The following is a 20,989-nucleotide window of genomic DNA, read 5'->3' on the forward strand; positions in this document are numbered from 1 at the left end:
GGAGGAACCAAGGAATGCTCTCAAAGTTCATATAAATAGGTGCCAATTTGATTCATACACCTGCATGAAGTATATGTATTTTATTTGCCAGTTCTAAGGCACCCCTTTAAATGAACTTTGAGAGCATTCCTTGGTTCCTCCCAAGAACACAAGGATAGATCAGCAGGCACAGGGAATTTTTTTGAATTTTATTTTGTCCTTTTTATTGTTTGGCATTTTCTACAAGGTATGGAATGTCCCTTCTTTTCTCGAGTTTGCCCTTTGATTTCTCTGTACCAGAAGATTCTGTTGAGCACAAGTCTCTTCACTGTATGGCCGCACCCCTAGTCTGGCTCAATTTCAGGTGATTATGAAGAGTTCTTGGTGTCCAAAGTGGTGCTTTTTTATTTTTAAGTTTTGAGCATCAACACCTTCAGGCCTCTTTGCAGACATTATGGGACTAAAATGCTCACAAAACACAAAGTAGACCGGCACTTGGTAGAGTACATACCGCCACCAGGCTGAACAGTGGGGTCTGGCAGCCATTTTGGATCAAAGAAAAACCCTTGAAAAACAGAAGAGTTGGCTTGCACCAAGATGACCACAGGGTAAGTATTCTGTGAATACCATCTAGTTAAAAAAAAAATCATGTCTGCTGTCCAAATGAAAATGTAATATGGCACAATAAAATCAAAAAAGTGAATGAAAGGAGGTAATCAAAATTTAATAAGAATCCATTGAACAGTTATGAAATGTCTGTTCAGGCCAAGTACTTCAAAGCAATCTGTAGCATTATTATTCTTTTACATTTTGATCAAATTCATAAAAGGAAGTACATACATGTCATGAACCTGGTCACCACTGCATAGCTGCTCATGCAAGTTGCATTTCATGTACATTTACACATCTTTTTTTTCTTTTTACAAATACCTGCTGCGCCAAGATCTCAAACACCGATTCAACACCGGGGTAGAGTAAATCTCGCGGATTTGTTCCACCCCAGCTTTGTGCGAATATAATCAGATGTACATGACAGTGGATGTGCAAAGACATTTCGACTTATTTTTGAAGCATCATGCTTCCAGTGGATTTGACATGCCCATGATTTCTAGGTTGGTTTGGTCCCGCATCAAACCCCCAACCTCTCCCCACAAAAAAATTAAAAGGTGCAAAAAGAACAGACATACATGATGGATGTTGAACATGCCCTGGCCAACAACATGTACACTTTACATTAATGAAAGATACCTTACCTCGTACTCACACAAATGAATGCAAGAATGATATCACAACACACCTAAACATTATATTGGAAGGACAACTTGCTGTGTTATCCCACCTCTTTCCCCCCATACAATACCAAAGCAATCACTGGAATCCACATGAATTGAACTCGAGTCGATCGAAACTTGACTTTCGAGCAGCGATAACAATCGTGCTCTCACCAAGCTCGTTTGCTTCAACAATTGCGCATGCGGTAAGTTACTGAGTCATGGCGTTGGGTTCCGCCGTGGGTTTGGCATCGGAGCCGACACACTTCTTTGCGTACTCTTGCACCGATAGGGCGAAGGGAGCGAGCAGTGCATGGAACTCGGACCATGGGCATGGCTCAGACGTGCACCCGGGCAGTCGGAATGGCTGCAAGATAGACCAGATCATCAGTTGGATTGAGGTACCATCCTGTAATTGGACCGATTTGGCATTAGTGCATTTCCTCCAAATTAAGTTGGAGTGAAAAAGGCCAAAGAGAAGGGATAATTAAGCCTCTCCCTATACTCCTGTAGGATAGGGCGAGGCTTATAGCTGGTGTAGGGTTTGTTTCTACAACTGGTGCCCACAATTTTAATGGTACCCCAGACTTTCTTAGACCCCTAGAAGTACTAAACCACCATTTCGGGATTTTTCCCCTTCCTGCATTCAATTTCCGAGCTGTATCTCAGAGCCGGCTGGGACTTTCAGAATGAAATTTTGCATCAATAATGTGAAAACAGAGTATGCGGGTTTGACATCATTTGACCTGGGCCTAATCATAAGGTCATGACCTAATCGTCATTTTAACATTTTTCACCACAACTCAACAAAGGTTTGTCCTATCGGAACGAAATTACCCTCTCTGGATAGTAGCCTAGAGCAAGATGCATGTATTGTCCCCCGTCGCACAGCGTAGCGAAAGGGGGACTATGGCTTTCCCCTCCGTCCGTGTGTCCGTGCGTGTGTGCGTGCGTAAGCGACGGACCGCATTCGAATTTGGTGTGTGGGTGCAACCCACGTCAAAATCCAAGATGGCCGCCGCCATGTATGTCTGATGCTATGTATGTCTGAACCTTGTGCGATGAATATCTTGAAAAATAAGCAAAGTAACAACTTCTAATCTGGTGTGTGGGTGTATCTCGGCATAAGGAAGAACGCTATTGAAAATTGGGTCGCCACGTCAAAATCCACGATGGCCGCCACCATATATATATATCTGAACCTTGTGAGCGGAATATCTTGAAAAATAAGCGAAGTACCAACTTCTAATCTGGTGTGTGGGTGTATCTAGGCATAAGGAAGAACGCTATTGAACATTGGGTCGCCACGTCAAAATCCAAGATGGCCGCCTCCATGGATGTCTGAACCTTGTGAGTGAAATATCATATCATAGCATGTTTTCTGCGTCTTCCACTTTGTCAACTCACATCACTTCCCCGACGGGGGACCTCGGCGTAACGCTTGTGTTGAATGTACATCACAACTCTCCAGGTTAAAGGTCAAGGTCAAATGGAAAAATATAACGCGTTTATTGTTATCGCTCAATTTTGCCAAAGTGGAATATCAAAGACCACTTGGCCTTCCAAGATGTTATTGTTGGTCTACTCCTTTTACCTCTTTATAAGGGGCGAGGTCTGTTGGCACCAAGCTCCTGCCCTGCCTTGACCACAACACTCCTCCACTCCCCTCTGTCCTCAGCCAACTCTCTCCCCCATCAAACCAACGGAGGAGTTGGCACAGCACTTGGTGGCGCCAGCCGACTGTTTTTATGGTCTCTCAAGGCAGAAGGTGCAGGAACTAGCGTCTCCTTCACAATCACTAATAATGTAAAAGTACCGGCTTCTTGGAGCAGGGACAAGCGTGCCAGTTAGTAACCGGTTCAAAGCTCAGAGCATGTCATAAAATCTATCTTACTACCAAAATGTTCCCACTTCTGCCATCATTATTGATTAACCTACTGTTCTTCTTCTCCTCTTCCCTTTATAAGGGTGAGGGCCGATGGCACCAAACCCCTGCCCTGCCTTGACCACGATACTCCTCCACTCACCTCTATCCTCAGCCAACTCTATCCACTCTCCAACCACACCAGATACCCCACCTTACAGATATCCCTCTTCACACAATCCTCCCATCTCAACCGTTGTCAACCGTTGTCTACCGCTAATCACCTTTCATTTCACTTGTCACTTCCGGGTTCGGTTGCGAGAGGACGCTGGCGTTGCATATTCGCCGCTTCTCCGACTGGATGGATGTACAGGGTCTGCTTCTACCTTTCTGACCTGACATCTCACGCCTGTCCTGCCTTTTCACACCCGCACGTGCCGCGTGTTCTCCGGCTGGATAACGGAATCTGCTTTTGATGGTACGGAATACGGAATTCGAAAGGCCCGCTCCCGTTGTTTGTGGCCGTGGCCTTGTTTGCCGGTGGCCTTGTGGCCTTGTTTGCCGCTGTGGTCTTGATTAGCGGCTGCAGTCGTTTGCCGCTGCGTTTGCCGCTGCGTTTGCCGCTGCGTTTGCCGCTTTGCCTCCTCGACCTTGGCCTCGTACTCGTCCCTTCGCTCCTGCCTGGCATGGCTCTGAAGTACTCCGCCGCAAGGCTTCTTCTGCTCAATACCCGCTCCACCCCATCATGCATCTCTGCCATCAAATCAAATGGACTCCTCCGACGACCCAGGTACATTCACCGTGGCTCCGGTCGCAAGTTTGTTTATATGCAATCAGGTCACTCCATCCCCGTCCTCTGGTCGGCTCAGCGCACTCTCACTCTTCGTCCCAGCGCACCTGGTCACAGCAACCCACACGATCGCACCTCTTGCCTACGAACCCTGGCTAAATCACCTGAATTCATCCCTGCTGTTCAAAACAACATCAAGCTCACCCTGTTCAACACCCGGTCCCTCAACAATAAATGCCTCATCCTGAACGAATACATCCTGGATAACAAACTGGACTTTCTCTGTCTCACCGAAACCTGGCAACAACCTCTGGACTACTACACACTCAACCTCACCACACCCAGTGGATATTCCTACGTCAATAAACCACGCTCGGAGGGCCGAGGTGGTGGAATTGCCGTTATCCACCGTCAAGACATCAAGACCAACCTCATCTCCATCTCATCTGCTCCATCATTTGAACACCTGGCTTTAAAACTCTCTGGTCACACGCAGTCAGTCATGGCTGTCGTCTACCGCCCTCCCAAACCACACCCATCATTCCTGTCTGACTTCTCCTACTTTCTGACCCAGCTATGTTCCCTCTCCCCCTCAATCCTCCTCCTTGGTGATTTCAATATCCACATGGACTCCACTGACTCCACAATAACCACTGACTTCACTGATTTACTCACCTGCTTTAACCTCACTCAACATGTCGACTTTCCTACCCATATCCGTGGTCACATTTTGGACCTTGTCTGCTCCACTGGATTAAATTTGCACCATCTCTATGGCTCCGACCTCACCCTCTCTGACCACTTAGCCATCACTCTGACCATCAACATCCCCGCCCCAACACCAAGGCATTATCGCACAATCAACTTCCGTAAGCTAAACGCTCTTTCACCTACCTCATTCTCATCCACCCTCTCTGAAAAAATGTCCACTTCTCCCTTCATTGACCTCCACACCCCTTCCGACCTCACTGACTACTACAACCACACTCTCTCCTCCTGCCTTGACCAGCTTGCGCCTGTAAAAACCAAAACAGTTTCTTTCACCCATTCTGCTCCCTGGTTTACCCCTGAACTCCACCTGATGAAAACTCGTGCTCGCCAACTTGAAAGACTCCGCAATAAAACGGGTCTCACAGTTCACTCCCAAGCCTACAAGGACCACATACAACACTACAAAGATGCCCTCTCACGCGCCCGCTCTGCCTACTACTCTCAAATTATCCACTCTGGCTCCGGAAACCCAAAAGCACTCTTCTCGACAATAAACAAACTCCTCCGCCCCCTGAACACCACCACCCAGTCATTCACAGTAGACAACTGCATCTCCTTCCTCTCTTTCTTCCAACGCAAAATTGACAACATCTACAACAGCTTGACCACCGCCGCACCCGCTCCCCCTCCAACCACCTGCCCCCCCTTGTCCTGCCATCCCCTGTCTCGGTTCTCCCCAATCTCTCCTACTGACCTCTCTGAACTCCTCATAGGAATGAAAACTGCCACCTGCACTCTTGACCCCATCCCCTCCAGCTTTGTCAAAGCCTCCCTCCCTGCTCTCTCTCCACTTATCATTGCAACAATAAACTCCTCCCTGTCTACAGGCATCGTCCCACCTTCCCTCAAAATTGCTGCTGTTACCCCCATTCTAAAAAAACCTGGTCTAAACCCTGACACCCTAAACAACTTCAGACCCATCTCCAACCTACCCTTTCTGTCAAAAGTTTTGGAACGCGCTGTAGCCACTCAACTCAAACATCATCTCTCTGCCAATAACTTGTATGAAACATTCCAATCCGGATTCCGCTCCAACCACAGTACTGAAACTGCTCTCCTCAAAATCACCAACGACCTTCTCCTCTCCTCTGACGCTGGCAACCTCAACATTCTCGTCCTCCTCGACCTCAGCGCTGCCTTTGACACCATCGATCACACTATCCTCCTCACCCGACTTGAATCCACCTTTAACGTCACCGGCACTGCCCTCTCTTGGATTAAATCATACCTCTCTGACAGATGCCAGTTCATCTCCATCAATAACTGCAAATCCCCCACTGCTCCCCTCCCCCAAGGTGTCCCCCAAGGTTCAGTTCTTGGCCCCCTCCTCTTCATCCTTTACCTGTCCCCGCTCGGTCACTTAATCCGCCGTCATGGTCTCCAATTCCACTGCTTCGCCGATGACATCCAGCTTTTCATCTCCACCAAGTCCGTCTCCACCGACACCCACTCTATCCTGACAAACTGCATCACTGAAATAAAATCCTGGCTTCAAATCAACTTCCTCAAGCTTAACTGTGATAAATCTGAAATAATCATCATTGGCCCAAAAACGCTCACAAAATCCACCCATAACTTTGCCCTCAACATCGACGGTATCCCAGTATCCACCTCCCCTCACATCCGGAATCTTGGCGTCATCTTTGACCAAACCCTTTCCTTCGACAAATACACTAAACAGATCACAAAGTCAGCCTTCTTTCACCTGAAAAACATTGCCCGTCTCCGCTCATCCCTCTCCTCCACGGCTGCAGAAACCCTCATCCACGCCTTCATCACCTCCCGTCTGGACTACTGCAATAGCCTCCTCTATGGTTCACCCTCAAAAATCACCAATAAACTCCAATACATTCAGAACTCCGCTGCCCGTCTACTCACTCATTCCCGGACCCGTGACCACATCACCCCCGTCCTTTACAAGCTTCACTGGCTCCCCATCCCCCAGAGAATCCAGTACAAAATCCTCCTCTTGACATACAAAGCCCTCCATAACCTGGCCCCATCCTACCTGGCTGACCTCCTCTCCAGACACACTCCCACCCGCAACCTCCGCTCTGCTGGTACCAACCTCCTGACCCCCTCCATCCGGACCAAATTCAGATCCTGGGGGGACAGGGCCTTCTCCATCGCTGCTCCCACCCTCTGGAACTCACTACCTCACACCATCAGAGACTCCTCCTCACTCACCACATTCAAAACATCACTAAAGACCCACCTGTTCAACGCTGCATTCAACATTCAACCCACAGCATTTAACCCCTGACTATCTCTTCTCCTTCTCCCTCCTTTTGCTTTAAATATTTCCCTATTGATTCTTGTCTTGTCTTGTCTTTTTGATTCTTGTCTTATATATATGCCGTATATCGCTGCTGTTTGTTTTCTTGATTCTTGTCTTTTTGCAATTGTTGTTTTCATGTATTGTTATGCATTATGTTTTCCACTCTGTCAAAGCGCCTTTGGGCTTCTGGAAAAGCGCTATACAAAATAAATGAATTATTATTATTATTATTATTATTACCTCTTTTCTTCCTACCTTCTTCCTTCAACCAATCCTTTGCCATTCTGTCTTCCCCGTCTGCACCAAATGTCCAACCCATCTCAGCCAGTATTTCACCAATCTCCCCTCCATGTTCTTGCATCATAATACTGTAGTGTACCTGCACTGAAGTTGTGCACCTGACATTTGATTAGTGTCCTTGACCTACTTTTTTTCAGATTGTGACCTAATTAAGTGTCCCCCTATCCTATCCTAGTGTCCTTGACCCCCTATCCTACAGTGGCCTTGATCTACTTTTTTCAGATTGTGACCCAATTAACAAAAAACACCTTTTTGATCATAACTCAAATAATTGAGTTTTATGAACCACGTTTAGAGGCCAGTTTTCCCCGCAGAGCAGGGGTGGGCCTTTTTCGGGCTTTCCCAAGTCTTTTTGAAGCAATGTTTTATGGCCGGATGCCCTTCCTGCCGCCAACCCTGTTAGTCGCCTCTTGCGACACACGGGGAATTACCAGTGAACTGGTACTCAATTTGGCGACCTCGGAAGGATGACAGGCTGAGTCAACCCCCCTGATGTTAATTCAGCGATCGACCGGGATTCGAACCCAGGATCCTAGGATCCCAAGCCGGCACCCTAACCACTAAGCCAACACCAGGCTTCAGGAGCAACACCAGGCAACACCAGGAGTTTTATGGATAGATTTTATTTGGGGACATATTTTATTTATTGACACTTTATCCCTAAATAATGAAGGTCAAGGTAAAATGGCGGCCCAAACAAAATATGCCATCATTGGATCGTGGGCCAAGGGTACGTCATGGGCGATCACCAAGGGTAAGCCGGGAGAGGCTTCCCCTTCGGCGATCACTTTGTGATTCCAGATATCTAGCTTAATTAGAGCAGTTACCTATTTGTTTGGGCATGTTCAGCATACCTCTCCCACTAGCATCCCAGAGAACAGGTGTTTAATAGCCCTTCATCTTTCTATATTTTCACTTTTATATGTCTATCCTTTCACGAATTATATTAATTGGCCCATCAGTACTCCGGGAGACGGGGGTTTGTAATTGCTTCTGTGTGTGTGTGTGTCTATCCAGGGCATAACCTTTCTTACCATTTAAGCTTTAAAAACTCAAACTTGTCCAAACATAGACTTCAATTTGATGAGGAATTTAAAAAGAATTCGTGCCAATCTTTGGGCTTCTGTATTTCACAGCCACTTTAGGAACAAGATTCAGAAAGAGGCAGAGATTAAGATGCCCCACCTGATTGAGATAGGAGACTTGAACAAAATGTTTTCCAGATTCAGCTTCATGAAGGAGATCAATGCAAAGGCTCGCAGCAAAGGGAGGCCACGTCTCCTCACTAGGCTTCATCTCCCCCACTGGAACTCCCTGTTCCTTCTCTCGAGAACCCCAGATACCCAGCACAGGCAACAGTGGCAAAAGAGTGGTGTCATGACAGGAGTAGAGCAGCAGTTGAGGACTTCTAATAGGGGTAGTGTTTTGGAAATAGGCAAGAAAGCTGAATTATGGCATCAGAAAGTGTCAATCAATAAATCTAGGTAATGGTTTACCTCAATAAAAGGTGCGTGTGCGTGCGTGCGTGCATGTGTGTGTACGTGCACATAACAGCTTTATAATTGCAAGGAAACAACGTAACACTTGGGAATGACCATTACTGTTCAATAAATGATTATAATCGTTGTGAAGAACAGCTTATGGAAAATCGGTTTTGTTTTTCTTTCATTCCTCTCCAAAGCAGAATTACATTATTGTCGGAATGACTTCCAAGGGCTAACTTTGCATAGAATAGATTAGTTATCTCCCATATTGCATGAAATAGTATAAGCCTGAGGTAATTTAATTGTGATATTTGATACACTCCGTTTTATGTATAGAAAGATGCTGTCAACCTGCCCCCAATGTTGTGTCTTAAACCATCATCCCTGGCAACCCCTTTTTAATGTTATTACCTTTGGAATCTGTCTTTATGTGCTTTAAAACGTTCTGGCAGGCCATCAGACACAAGTTTGGCCAGGAAAAGACACGTCGATCCTGATCGAAACAGAGGAGGGAAACCATCTGAGTGACAGGTCGTAGAAGAGGCATGCCCGGGGCTCAAACTCAAGACGCTAATATCTTAAACCGAGCCACTTTAAACGTTAAGCCAACACGAGGCTCTCTCGTGTTGGCTCTACTTTCGTGTAGGCCTCTGTTCTCGTTAAGCCACTCGTTAAGCCATTCTCTCGTTAAGCCATTCGTTAAGCCACTCTACAACACGAGGCTCTACTTTCCGAGACCTGATGCAACGCCGTTCTTGTGAAGCAACCATCCGAGTGGCCTCATTTAAATGTAGAAATAAATCCTGATGCAAATCTTGAAACCCATTATGATGTTCTGGAGGTTGGCGATGTCCGTAGCTCATTAATCAGACATTGTGGTGGTGATGGTTAATGCCGAGCATCAGTGCTACCAAAGCAGTACCCTGGCCAAGATGATGCAAGGAGGGTTTTTCAACTGCTTTCTCAGCAGTCAGGGCAGAAATTTGAGTACCGCGTGATAACTTTCCAACTGTTTGAGAAAGACCTCGTGCATTAAAAGCGCTCACCCATGCACGAGCCTAGTCTCTTGTATAAATAAGACACGATGGGATTGTTAATGTCCACCGACTAATGCTAGCAAATGGGACACCCAACATTATGTCCATTGAAGAGACGGCGTACTTTCTGATGCAACGCCGTTCTTGTGAAGCAACCATCCGAGTTTACATTCTGGATGGAAATCAAATCCAGTCAAGACAACTCAAAAGGTAAGTACGTGTAATACCTCAGCTATTTCAGACAATCAAGCTGGCTATAGAATCAGTAGGAAAAAAACCTTGGAATTTGGGCAGGGCACCAGCACGCCAAAGTGCAACAGAATGCTAACAGAGGCCTAGTGTACTTTGAGCTGTCTATTCTGGATTTGATTACTGGGCAAACTCGGATTGATGTTTCGCTATCAGGGAATTGCTTCATACAGCCCTCAACTGGACATTAAGCATGGTGCCATATCTGTAACACTAGATGTAAAATCTGCCAACATTATTGCATGTAAACAATCTGGCGATCTCTTTCGTGAAGTCAGCAAGTTCGTGCCAGCACCCTGAGCAAGTTAGAAAACCAGATCACCGTCAGTCGAACATCAGGCCTTACTAGATGCTTCAGGAAAACATTGGAACAAAAACTTTCCCCAGCTGACCTCACAAAAAGGGAATAGTTGGAGCCATTGAACGAGGAGTAATGGTTGTATTACACTGGCACACAATGAGCTGGCTGTTTGGATCATGACACAAAATATTTTTTCCTCTACCGGCTAGCATGGGTTTGATTTTGATGGACGATCATTCTTGGAAATGCATATTTGGGAAGCATGATATAACCAAACTCCTTTCAACAACTTCAAGTGAGGGGTCTTCATCCAATAGTGGACTGGTACAAGCTCATGTACTGTTTACAGTTTTACTGGCAAACAATGGACTTCTATTTCGAAAAGGTACACAAGGAAATTTAACATCTACAAAAAAAAAGTGTCGAGAAAACAACAAGCTTAAAATCCCTTCAGAAAAATGGCTTCCTTCTCGGATATGGTGTTTATCCTTCAAGATAGTGGACACCGTCGAATGTGAGAGGCCTAAGTCACGTGAGATGGCGGCCACGCTTTTACCATTCTTGAGCTGCCCGATTATTTTCATCTTTATCTCCAGGTCTATCGCCTTCCTCTTCTTTTTCTCAGATCCATCAGTGGATGCACTCTTCCTCTTGCTGGACATGATGATGGCAGTACGGTACACACACACTTATAGGCGATGGAGCGTAAGGGATGTTGTCAGCGCGAGGCACAAGGAGCAACTGAGATTTTTGCAATGGTCGTAAGTGCGAGTCGTCATAAGTCACTTACGTCGTAACGAGGAGAGTCTGTGTACAAAAACAAGCAACCTTGACATTATCTAGTACCCATTTGTTCATAACCAAATCAAAATATCTCAACATCGGAGTGTGTGTGTGTGTGTGTGTGTGTGTGTGTGTGTGTGTGTGTGTGTGTGTGTGTGTGTGTGTGTGTGTGTGTGTGTGTGTGCGTGCGTGCGTGCGTGCGTGCGTGTGCAAGTTGATAAACAGACAAATAATGTACTTTTTGCCTTCCACAATCTCCTCCATGTTTTGAAGAATCAAATTCAGCAGAGGCCCACTGGATAGCTGCAGAACCTCCGTGCTGGGGTAGGGAGGGAAAGCATAATAAACATTTAAACAAAATGCACAGTTTGAGGAACAAAATTCTGCTTTCTTTCCTATTACACCTGTGGCGATTGCGAAGAAGAAGAGGCATTGAAGGTGTCGGTCGCTAGGGGCTTGGGGCTATTTAAGATCTGGCCGTGCTAATGCTCGGGAGAGACTTGGCCTGCTGTGAGCAAAGTCAGACAATGATGCATGCTGGTAAGATTGAGAGAGTGTACTCTGCGAGATGGCTCCATTGTATTACCTCGATTAATTTTCATAATATATTAGCTTTAATACACTCTTGTTGTATTTGCTTATGTTTTTGAGATCCTGCTTGATTCAAGTTTTAACAATATGAGTACGGATGACGTCCAGTGCCACAACCCGCGAAAAAGTTTTGTGTACGGATAACGTTACTACACGTCATCGACCATACCTATAAATAGATCGGCAGTATGTGGTTGCATTCCCGTAATGCCAAATTCATCCCGTACCGGGGGTATTTTTATTCAAAAAAAATCCCGTACTCAAAGAGTTAATAAAGCCTGATATTGACCAAAGGCTTCTCCATCATTCATTACAACACCTACACCTCTGAGTATTATTGGCCCTATATAAATGCAACGTTGCCCAACACTGTAATATTGCCCAATTGAAATGTCAGCTTTGCCCAATTATCTCAGTAAGTCAAATTTAAATGTAAACCTGGCCCAATTCCATCTGTAAACCTGGCCCAATTCTTTCTGTAAACCTGGCCCAATTCTATCTGTAAACCTGGCCCAATTCGTTCTGTAAACCTGGCCCAATTCTATCTGAAACCTGGCCCAATTCGATATGAAAACCTGGCCCAATTCTATCTGTAAACCTGGCCCAATTCGTTCTGTAAACCTGGCCCAATTCTATATGAAAACCTGGCCCAATTCGATCTGAAAATCTGGTCCAATTCGATCTGAAAACCTGGCCCAATTCTATCTGAAAACCCGGCCCAATTCTATCTGAAAACCTGGCTCAATTCTACATGTAAACCTGGCCCAATTCTATCTGTAAACCTGGCTCAATTCTACATGTAAACCTGGCCCAATTATATCTGAAAACCTGGCCCAATTATCTGAAAACATGGCCCAACTATCTGAAAACCTGGCCCAATTCTATCTGTAAACCTGGCCCAATTCTATCTGAAAACCTGGCCCAATTCTATCTGAAAACCTGGCCCAATTCTATCTGTAAACCTGGCTCAATTCTACATGTAAACCTGGCCCAATTATATCTGAAAACCTGGCCCAATTATCTGAAAACATGGCCCAACTATCTGAAAACCTGGCCCAATTCTATCTGTAAACCTGGCCCAATTCTATCTGTAAACTTGGCCCAACTATCTGAAAACCTGGCCCAACTATCTGAAAACCTGGCCCAATTCTATCTGTAAACCTGGCCCAATTCTATCTGTAAACCTGGCGCAATTCTATCTGTAAACCTGGCGCAATTCTATCTGTAAACTTGGCCCAATTTAAATGCAAGTTTGTTCCAATTCTCTCAGTAAGAGTGGCCTCATTTAATTGTGGAAATAAATATTGATGCTAATCTTGAAAGTCATTATGATGGACTGTGATTGAACATAACTAGAACGGCACTCTGCAACTTCATGACGTCAACCGATATGCCTCCGCCCACATTATCACATCATTATAATACTTGTACTAAGTTTGATTTAAATCCCTTCAGCTGTTCTCAAGTGTTACATTTTACCTGAAATGACCTCTGACTTTTGATGCTGAAATCGAATTAGTTCATCTTTGCATCACAATACACACTTACCAAGTTTGGTCAAAATCCCAACACTGTTTCACAAGTTAGCACAGTAACAGAATTTTTATTGAACGGGACCGCTGACTTATTGCCCTAAAATGTAATCAGTTCATCTTTACATCATTATACACACCTGTACCAAATTTGCCTTAGATCCCTTCAGCGGTTCTTAAGTTATTGTGGAAACGAAAACCTATCATGGACGCATGGACGGACAGACAACTTGAAAACATAATGAAAAGTGGTCTTTGTCAGCGGAGGCATGCGAACAAATTTCAAGTCTCTTTTCCAGGACCGCAGTGCAAAACACTCCACAAAAGGATATGTGAGAGATACCTGGGGTTTGACCTAGCATGCAATGTTTTTCTTTTTCCCAATACCAGACATTGGGGTTAATGCAATATCCTGGAAAAGGAGGATTTTGTTTGAAATGGTTCACAAAACACAAAGTTGAAATCAACAAACCTTTACTCTCTGGCATAAAATACCGATCATGGCAGGAGCTTTAGAATCAGAGGATAGAGCATTCTAGATTACCTACTTACCTTTGTTCAGTGCCAATGCCGGATAGCATCATTTGAGTCGCCCTCTGTTCCACTTTTGGCAGCCAATCGTGAAGTTCCAGAGAAACAGGAAGACCATGCGTCTGTCAGTTTTGTTGGGACCAGGAGCCAATACAATTAAGTGGCATTATCTTTCCAATGTACAAGAACAATCAGAAACAAAACGCCATGGAAGTATTAGTTTAATTTTGCTCAAGTGGTGCTTCTTTTGCCTCTCCTGATAAAAGTTTAAAGTCTTAAAAAAAGAAACAGAACAATGATACTTTAAAAGAATATATGGCACAGAAGTTAATGTAGTTAGGCAGCTAAGAGGAAGCATCGTTCATTTTTTCAGGAAAGCACCAAATTTGGCACAGATGTAGTATGGACCTATACAACTGTTTTCCTGAGGGGCGCCCAAAAATTCAGAAAATCTAAAAAATCCAAAAAAATGTCCTGGATGCCGTGAAAAAGGGGAGAAAACGGGTATTGATTCGAACTGTAGATTCTGATATTGTGGTCTTGGCAATAGCACACTACTTTACCTACCAGTCACCCGGTGTGGAGGAACTCTGGATTGCCATTGGCACTGGTAAAAGCTACCGCTACCTTGCCATCCATAAAATTGCCACCGGCCTTGGCCGCAGGAAGTCCGAGTCTAGAAAGATATGTTGCCATCCTCTATGACCGGACTACCGAGATAAAGACAGTGAATGACATGCGCCGACACTTGTTCACGAAGAAGGCAAGAACAATTGATCACATTCCCCCAACAACAGACGCCTTCGAACAACACCTAAAACGTGCATGTTTTCAGGCTGGACACGTATGGAGTCAGGCACTTGTGCCCTACCCAGAACTTCCATCACCAGCTGATTGGGGCTGGATGAAAACAGGGACTTCTTGGACACCAATTTGGACCACAATACCACTGATACAGGAGGCATGTTCAGAGCTTACAAGCTGCCATTATAAGTCGGCCTGTAAAGGCAACTGTAAATGCTCCAGGGCAAATCTGCCCTGCACATCACTGTGTGACTGCGATGGACAGTGCTTGTAGTACTACGCGTCTGTGCGAGAGCCTCCACCTTTCAAGTGCCCACAATATTTTAAGTTAAATCTGCAACTGTGTGTAACTTTGATTAATTAATACCATTCCATTGTTATCAGAGACCAATAAAACAATGTGTATCACTTGGAATTGAAATTTTACCTAAAATACTATGAGAGATTCAAGGAAAATGGAAACACCATGGTGGCCATCTTGAAATTAAAGATGATGGATGCCAATCTTTATGCAATTGATCCCATTGGATTCAGAGACCATGAAAACATGGGGTAAGACACTGGAACTGTGGTGTTATCGCTCATAGTATAGAAGTTATTGAGGGAAATAGGTCACAGAGGGTGGTCATGTTGAAATTCAATATGGCGGCCACCAGGGGTTCTGAATTTTTGGGCGCCCCTCAGGAAAACAATTGTGTAGGTCCATACTACATCTGTGCCAAATTTGGTGCTTTCCTGAAAAAATGAACGATACGCCCTATTTTTCGGTCTTAACTGCCTAAGTAATGAGACAGCAAACTCACTGGTGGATAAAACTATTAGTTGTACCGGAAACTATTAGTTGTACTGTATTCACAGCTTAAAAAACGACATTACTTTGCGGTACACCTAATACAAGAGCAGAGTAAATAGCTGTTGCGGTATTCCAAGAAGGTTGGGAGGCCTGTGGTATCACTGAATGGTTGCCTGGGTGGTTTACCTGTCGTGCGACCAGAACATCTCGAAGCGCAATAAAGTCCGGCCCACGTGAGTCAACAGGGAGGTGCAGAAGGGCGTGCAACGCTTCCTTGTCTTTTAACAGGTCTGGAAGTTTGTGCGAGTTGCCAAACATCATCCTAGAAAAAAAGTGAATGGCAGTACTCTCTCCAAAACTATAGGCTTTAAAATTAAGTGCTTTGGATTAATGTTTGGTTTTTGTAATGTAATTGAAAGCAAATATAAAAACTCATTTCAAACATAATCTGTGTTCACCTGATGTGATTGTTTGTTATATCATTAGTCTCAGGTATTTACACCGTTCAGCCTGTGCCAATCATACCTGAGCAATTCCTTGAGACGGGCGCAACATATGTAATTTGGGAAGAGCACTTCCTCCTCCAATCGTGCAACAACTATCTTTGCTGGTTCTGCACAAAAAAACCATGCAAGGCATAATTCATTAAATACAAGTATATCATAAAATAACAACTCCTGTGTGTCTAAGAAAGTGCCCTTTTCATGCATGCAGCAGAGAAAAGATCTTCAATCTAAACGCAATTCTCATTGCTTATGTTGTATTTTTCTGAAACGAAATACCGGTAGTATGAACGATATGAAGTTGGTATTTCCCTTCACTTCACCACCAAGAACAGCTTACAAAAACTAAGCGTGCCAATTTCTCGGACTAAACGAAGAGGATATTTGTTGTCGTTGTTGACACTTTTCAACGGAGGGTGGTTGTGAGTACCTACCTTGTGGTTTCCAACCAATTCACCATCCCAAATTATAGAAATTTTTTTGTATACAATATACAATATTCTCCCCGCCCCCCCCCCCCCTCCCCGAAAAAATGCTCAACCACAAACGTTAATCTCCAAAAGTCCACACCACCAAAATGGCAATTTTGTCTGAATTGCTATCGACAACTGAAAAGTGACGATCAGTGTCACCTGTGGATCTCATATACAAAAGCAGTGAACATTTAGAAAAAAAACCCCACTCCCAAACTCAAATTTGATCAGGTCAACTTTGGCAAAAAAGGGGTAGATGTCACGGAAGCATATCTGCAAATCGCAGTAGAGGGTGAGATCACCAAAACATAAACACACCCCAGATGAGACACCTAAAAACCTTGGTTTCCTCTCAAAATAGTGTTCAGTAAACTTCATGCAATATGCTGGTAGTTTCTTGGTGCCAGATGCAGCATTTCCACATAAAGTGTATGAATATACATTGTTGGAGGAATGTCCGCTAGGGGCTAACTTTGCATTGGATAGGTTAGTTATCTCCTGTATTAAATGTTTTTGCATAAACGTGAAGTAATTTTATTGTGATACAAGATATCCATCGTTTTGTGCATTGAAATATGTTGTATACCCACCCCAATGTTTGTGTCTAAAACCACCATCCCTTCAAACCCCTTTTTAATGTTCTTTCCATCATAATCTGTCTTTTGTGTTCTTTAAAGCATCATGGCAGGCCATCAGGCACGAGTTTGGGCAGGAAACACTGAGGAGCCACACCGATCCTCAGGAATGTCTGTGTGACAAGTCAGTGGGCGGCACATTTACCCATAAAACTGGGCCACTGGCCAATAGCAGCTGAGAGGGGAGGGGTTAAATGCGTCACAACTGAGGGTGGGGGCGGTCTCTATAAAGGCGGGAGCAACCAGCACAGGGCAGAAGTGAAGCCTGGAATCTCACCTGGTGGAGCTACGTGTAAGTACTGCGGGGTTTTCCCCCTTAACGATCCTCCCTCTAGGGCTGTGCTCTCCGCCACGCTACACCCAGCCACGCCCACTCTCATATTCTCAGGTCAGAAATGTCGCACCTCATCAAGGTCTAGCAATGTCCTGGCAGGGTATTTTATGGCTCGTTCATCCCTCACTATTGTCCATCTCTTGTGGAATGACTGAGCCTGTTAAGTTCGATAGGTAAGGAACTGCCGTTCATTCCTTGATTCAATGGCGCATAGATAGTGACGGTTAAGGGGTGTGTAATGCTGATTCCCATTGCTTCATTTGTATTCCCGCATCGTGTCTGATTTCATTAAAAAACCACTAGATCTGCAGGTGAATTTGGGTGGTTCTGATCACGGTTTTTTTTTTTGGTTTTTTTTTGTATACTGAATCGAGGCTCGTGAAAGAGCTAGAGCATTTACTTCACAAACAAATCAACCAGACAAACAAAATATATAAAAAGAGGGAGCGGAAAACAAGATGGGGAGAGAAGGGGAAGCACACAAACACAACATTTGAGAGCAGGGAGATGTGTGGAAGGGAGAGGGCTTGGGGGGAGGAGGCATGGGAAGGGGGGGGGGGGGGTGGAGGGAGAAGTATAAAACACAAGGACACCAAGGACTTCCAGGACAGAAGTTGGTATTTCAAAAAAGTGGAATTGGGGTGAAATTAGCGGGGGTAGAAAAGATCAAGGTTTTGGATGGGGGAAGATAAGAGATGGTGGTGAACAGCTGTTTTAAAGACCTGGAGGGTGGAGTGGGATTGAAGAGAGTGAGGGAGTTTGTTCCAGAGGCGGGAGAAAAGAGGAATGAAGGAGTGAAGGTGAGCAGAGCGTCTTGATTTTGGCAGTTTGACCATAAGAGGGTTGCAGGCAGATCTTGTGCGACCTGTAGGAATATTTGCGGGACAGAGCCCAGAGAGAGCTGGGGGGGGGGGGGGGGGCAAGGCCAGAGAGGAGTCGGTAGAAGATGGAAAGACCACCAACCTGCCTGCGGTGAGTGAGTGAGAGGCCCTTGGAGTTAGCTTCATCGCGGGAGATTCCAATGATTCTGAATGCTTTGGTTTCAACAGCGTGAAGACGAGCTAGGTGTGAGGCAGGAGCACCAGCCCAGAGGGGAGAGCAGTATTCCATTGAGCTGCGGATGAAAGCCTTGTATGTGGTGAGGAGCTCAGGTGTGCCAAGGAAGGACTTCGCACGACGGAGGATGCCCAGTCGGCGACTGGCGTTGGAGGCCAGATTTGAAATGTGGTTTTCCCAGGAAAGATCATGGCAGATAGTGAGACCCAAAAGCTTGAGTGACAGAACTTCTTGGAGAGGATTATTCAGAAAGTGGATGGGAGGGTTGTCCAGTCGGTCTTTTCGGAGAGACATCGTAAGAGTGTGAGATTTGTCAGGATTGAAAGACATGTTCCACTTGTTTGCCCAGTCTGTGATTTTGTCCAGGTCTGCAGAGAGTGAGGAGGCAGGAGACTGCCGATCTGAGGGATGAAGAATGGAGCGACAGAGAGTAGAGTCATCAGCAAAGAGATAGAGAGGATTTTCAAGAGAGTCAGAGAGATCATTGATGAAGACCAGAAAAAGCACAGGGCCCAGAACACTGCCTTGTGGAACTCCAGCCTGAACAGGAAGAGGAGATGAGAGAAACCCATTCAGGGCCACACGTTGACTACGACTAGAGAGGAAGTCCGCCAGCCATGCGTGGAGATTTCCATGGATACGAAAAGAGGAGAGTTTGGTGAGCAGAGCGGGGTGCCAGACCATATCGAAGGCACATGATATGTCAAGGGAGACTGCTCTAATTTCCTGTTTGGCATTGAGGACCTCCATCCATTGTTGAGAAAGCAGAAGCAGCATGTCCAGAGTAGAGTGTCCAGGTCTGAAACCAAATTGATGATCAGAGATCAAGCCATTGGAGAAGAGGAAAGATTTCATATCTGAAGCAATGATGGATTCCATGACTTTGCTGATAATTGGGAGAAGGCTGATTGGTCTGTAGTTGCTGGGATCTGTTTTTGCACCTTTTTTGTGCAAAGCGGTGATGTTGGCAGATTTCCAAGCAGATGGAAGATGACCTTGAGCAAAAGAGAGGGTGAAGAGAACAGAGAGAGGGAGTGAAAGAGCGGAAGAACAGGATTTTAGGACCCGTGGGCTGATGCCGTCAGGTCCAGCTGCAGAATCCGAGTCGAGGGTTGGCAGAAACGGTTGCAATTTTGCACATCTGTTCAAAGGAAAAATGTATGCAGGTGATCAGTGCCCATAGCAGCTGTACTGTGCACATAGCGACTCTGCTCGGTCATTATTAGAGATCGGGCATACGGCTCCGAATCAGCGTGGCGCATCTACACAATCAAATAATTTGGCCACGGTGATCGCTTTGACGCGCTTCACCGGGATTCATAACAAGCACCTGGGATGGCACGACGGCTGTAACAATACAACTATCAATACAATACAACTATCAATTCCCCCTTCTCAGCGCCCAAGACCCAGTAACTCTGGTTGAGAAATGCTAAATACTTTCTTATACAGAACACTGGCCAACTGAATTAGATGCCCATCTAGTACACAATATATATTCTTCTTACAAAACAATTTAACACATGAAAAGGGATGATTACTAAGATAGTAACCTTCTTTACCATTTTGAGGTTTTCAAGTTTGTTCCTTCATGCAAAAACATGCCACAAAAATGGATCAGTGTAAATTGTGGAATCTGTGAATTTGACACCTAGTAGTATTGACACCCAGCCAATCATCAGGCAGTATTGTCACAACAAGCACTATATTTATTCAGCAATGGCCTCCTCCAGTCCTCCATAAAAGAGGTGCATTGCGATGATGTCTATAGAAAAGGTGTCAAAAAAAATAAAAATAATAATCGCCCCAACTGTGTGTCATGCACATATCATCTGTTAAGAAACAACATATTCGTACCTTCACACAGATTCGGTGGGATAAGTACCGTGAATATGTACTATAAATGGATGAGTTGTGTGTGCGTATGTGAGGCATGCTTTTTGTGTCTATTAATTACGTAGTCTATTAATTCATTACGTAATATTGAAAAGTACCTTTTTGTATACATAGTCAAGGCTCGTGTAAGAGCTAACACATCAAAACCGAAAACATGCATGGACACATAAAACATACAAGGGAGCTGGAGACAAGAGGGGGAGAGAGAGGAAAACATACAAGCACAACAACAGCAGAGAACAGGGATGTCGGTAGATCTGTGGAAGGGAGAGGGCTGGGGGAAGGAAGGGTATGACAACTGAAGACAAGATGGGTTAAATCCAAAAATGCCAAATGTCACTCCCGAAAGCCTTACTTATTTACTGAAGTACCTGATTGCAATAACTACAACAGAACCATTATCATTACAAGACCTTGATACTTCATTTTACAGACATTCACATTGGGTGTTTTGATGGATGCATAATTATTTCTCTATCGTGATTAGTTAGGAATCTGTGATTTATCGACAACGAGGGTGGTTGTGATTATTTATGAAACATCGCTGAGTTTCAGTCATGATAATTATTTTAATAAAGCAAGGCCAACCATAGTATTTTGAATTTTTAAAGCATGTTATTCAGTTTTCAAGTTCAACAAGGACAATAGCCCATGTATTAGTGGTGTTGTTGATACAAATCCTTAAAAATGGCCGAGTTGCCAAAAAGCGGCTTTTTGGAACCTGGTAGTAAATT

The 20,989-nt window shown here is 44.8% G+C and overlaps 1 protein-coding gene across 17 annotated transcripts in view; it reads right to left on the minus strand.

Annotated features, from left to right (window-relative positions):
* Positions 1–682: 682 nt before the first annotated feature.
* ACP6 (acid phosphatase 6, lysophosphatidic) overlaps positions 683–20,989 on the minus strand; it is a 44,808-nt gene continuing 24,501 nt past the window's right edge. For 8 of the 17 annotated variants that reach the window (XM_078774821.1, XM_078774789.1, XM_068115147.2 and 5 more), the window contains 6 exons: positions 15,884–15,971; positions 15,545–15,680; positions 13,783–13,883; positions 11,346–11,426; positions 8,439–8,661; positions 683–1,659 (listed from right to left, as the gene is read on the minus strand). In XM_078774821.1, coding sequence (XP_078630947.1) covers positions 1,462–1,659; positions 8,439–8,661; positions 11,346–11,426; positions 13,783–13,883; positions 15,545–15,680; positions 15,884–15,971 — 827 coding nt within the window. In that variant the 3' untranslated portion in view covers positions 683–1,461. Of the gene's footprint in view, positions 1,660–8,438; positions 8,662–9,068; positions 9,231–11,345; positions 11,427–13,782; positions 13,884–15,544; positions 15,681–15,883; positions 15,972–20,989 lie in introns of those variants that run through there. The other 9 variants (XM_078774850.1, XM_068115153.2, XM_078774830.1 and 6 more) reach the window with 2 other exon arrangements.

The sequence above is a fragment of the Myxine glutinosa genome, chromosome 1, assembly GCF_964187855.1.
Source record: "Myxine glutinosa chromosome 1, kmMyxGlut1.1, whole genome shotgun sequence".
Lineage (NCBI taxonomy): Eukaryota > Metazoa > Chordata > Myxini > Myxiniformes > Myxinidae > Myxine > Myxine glutinosa.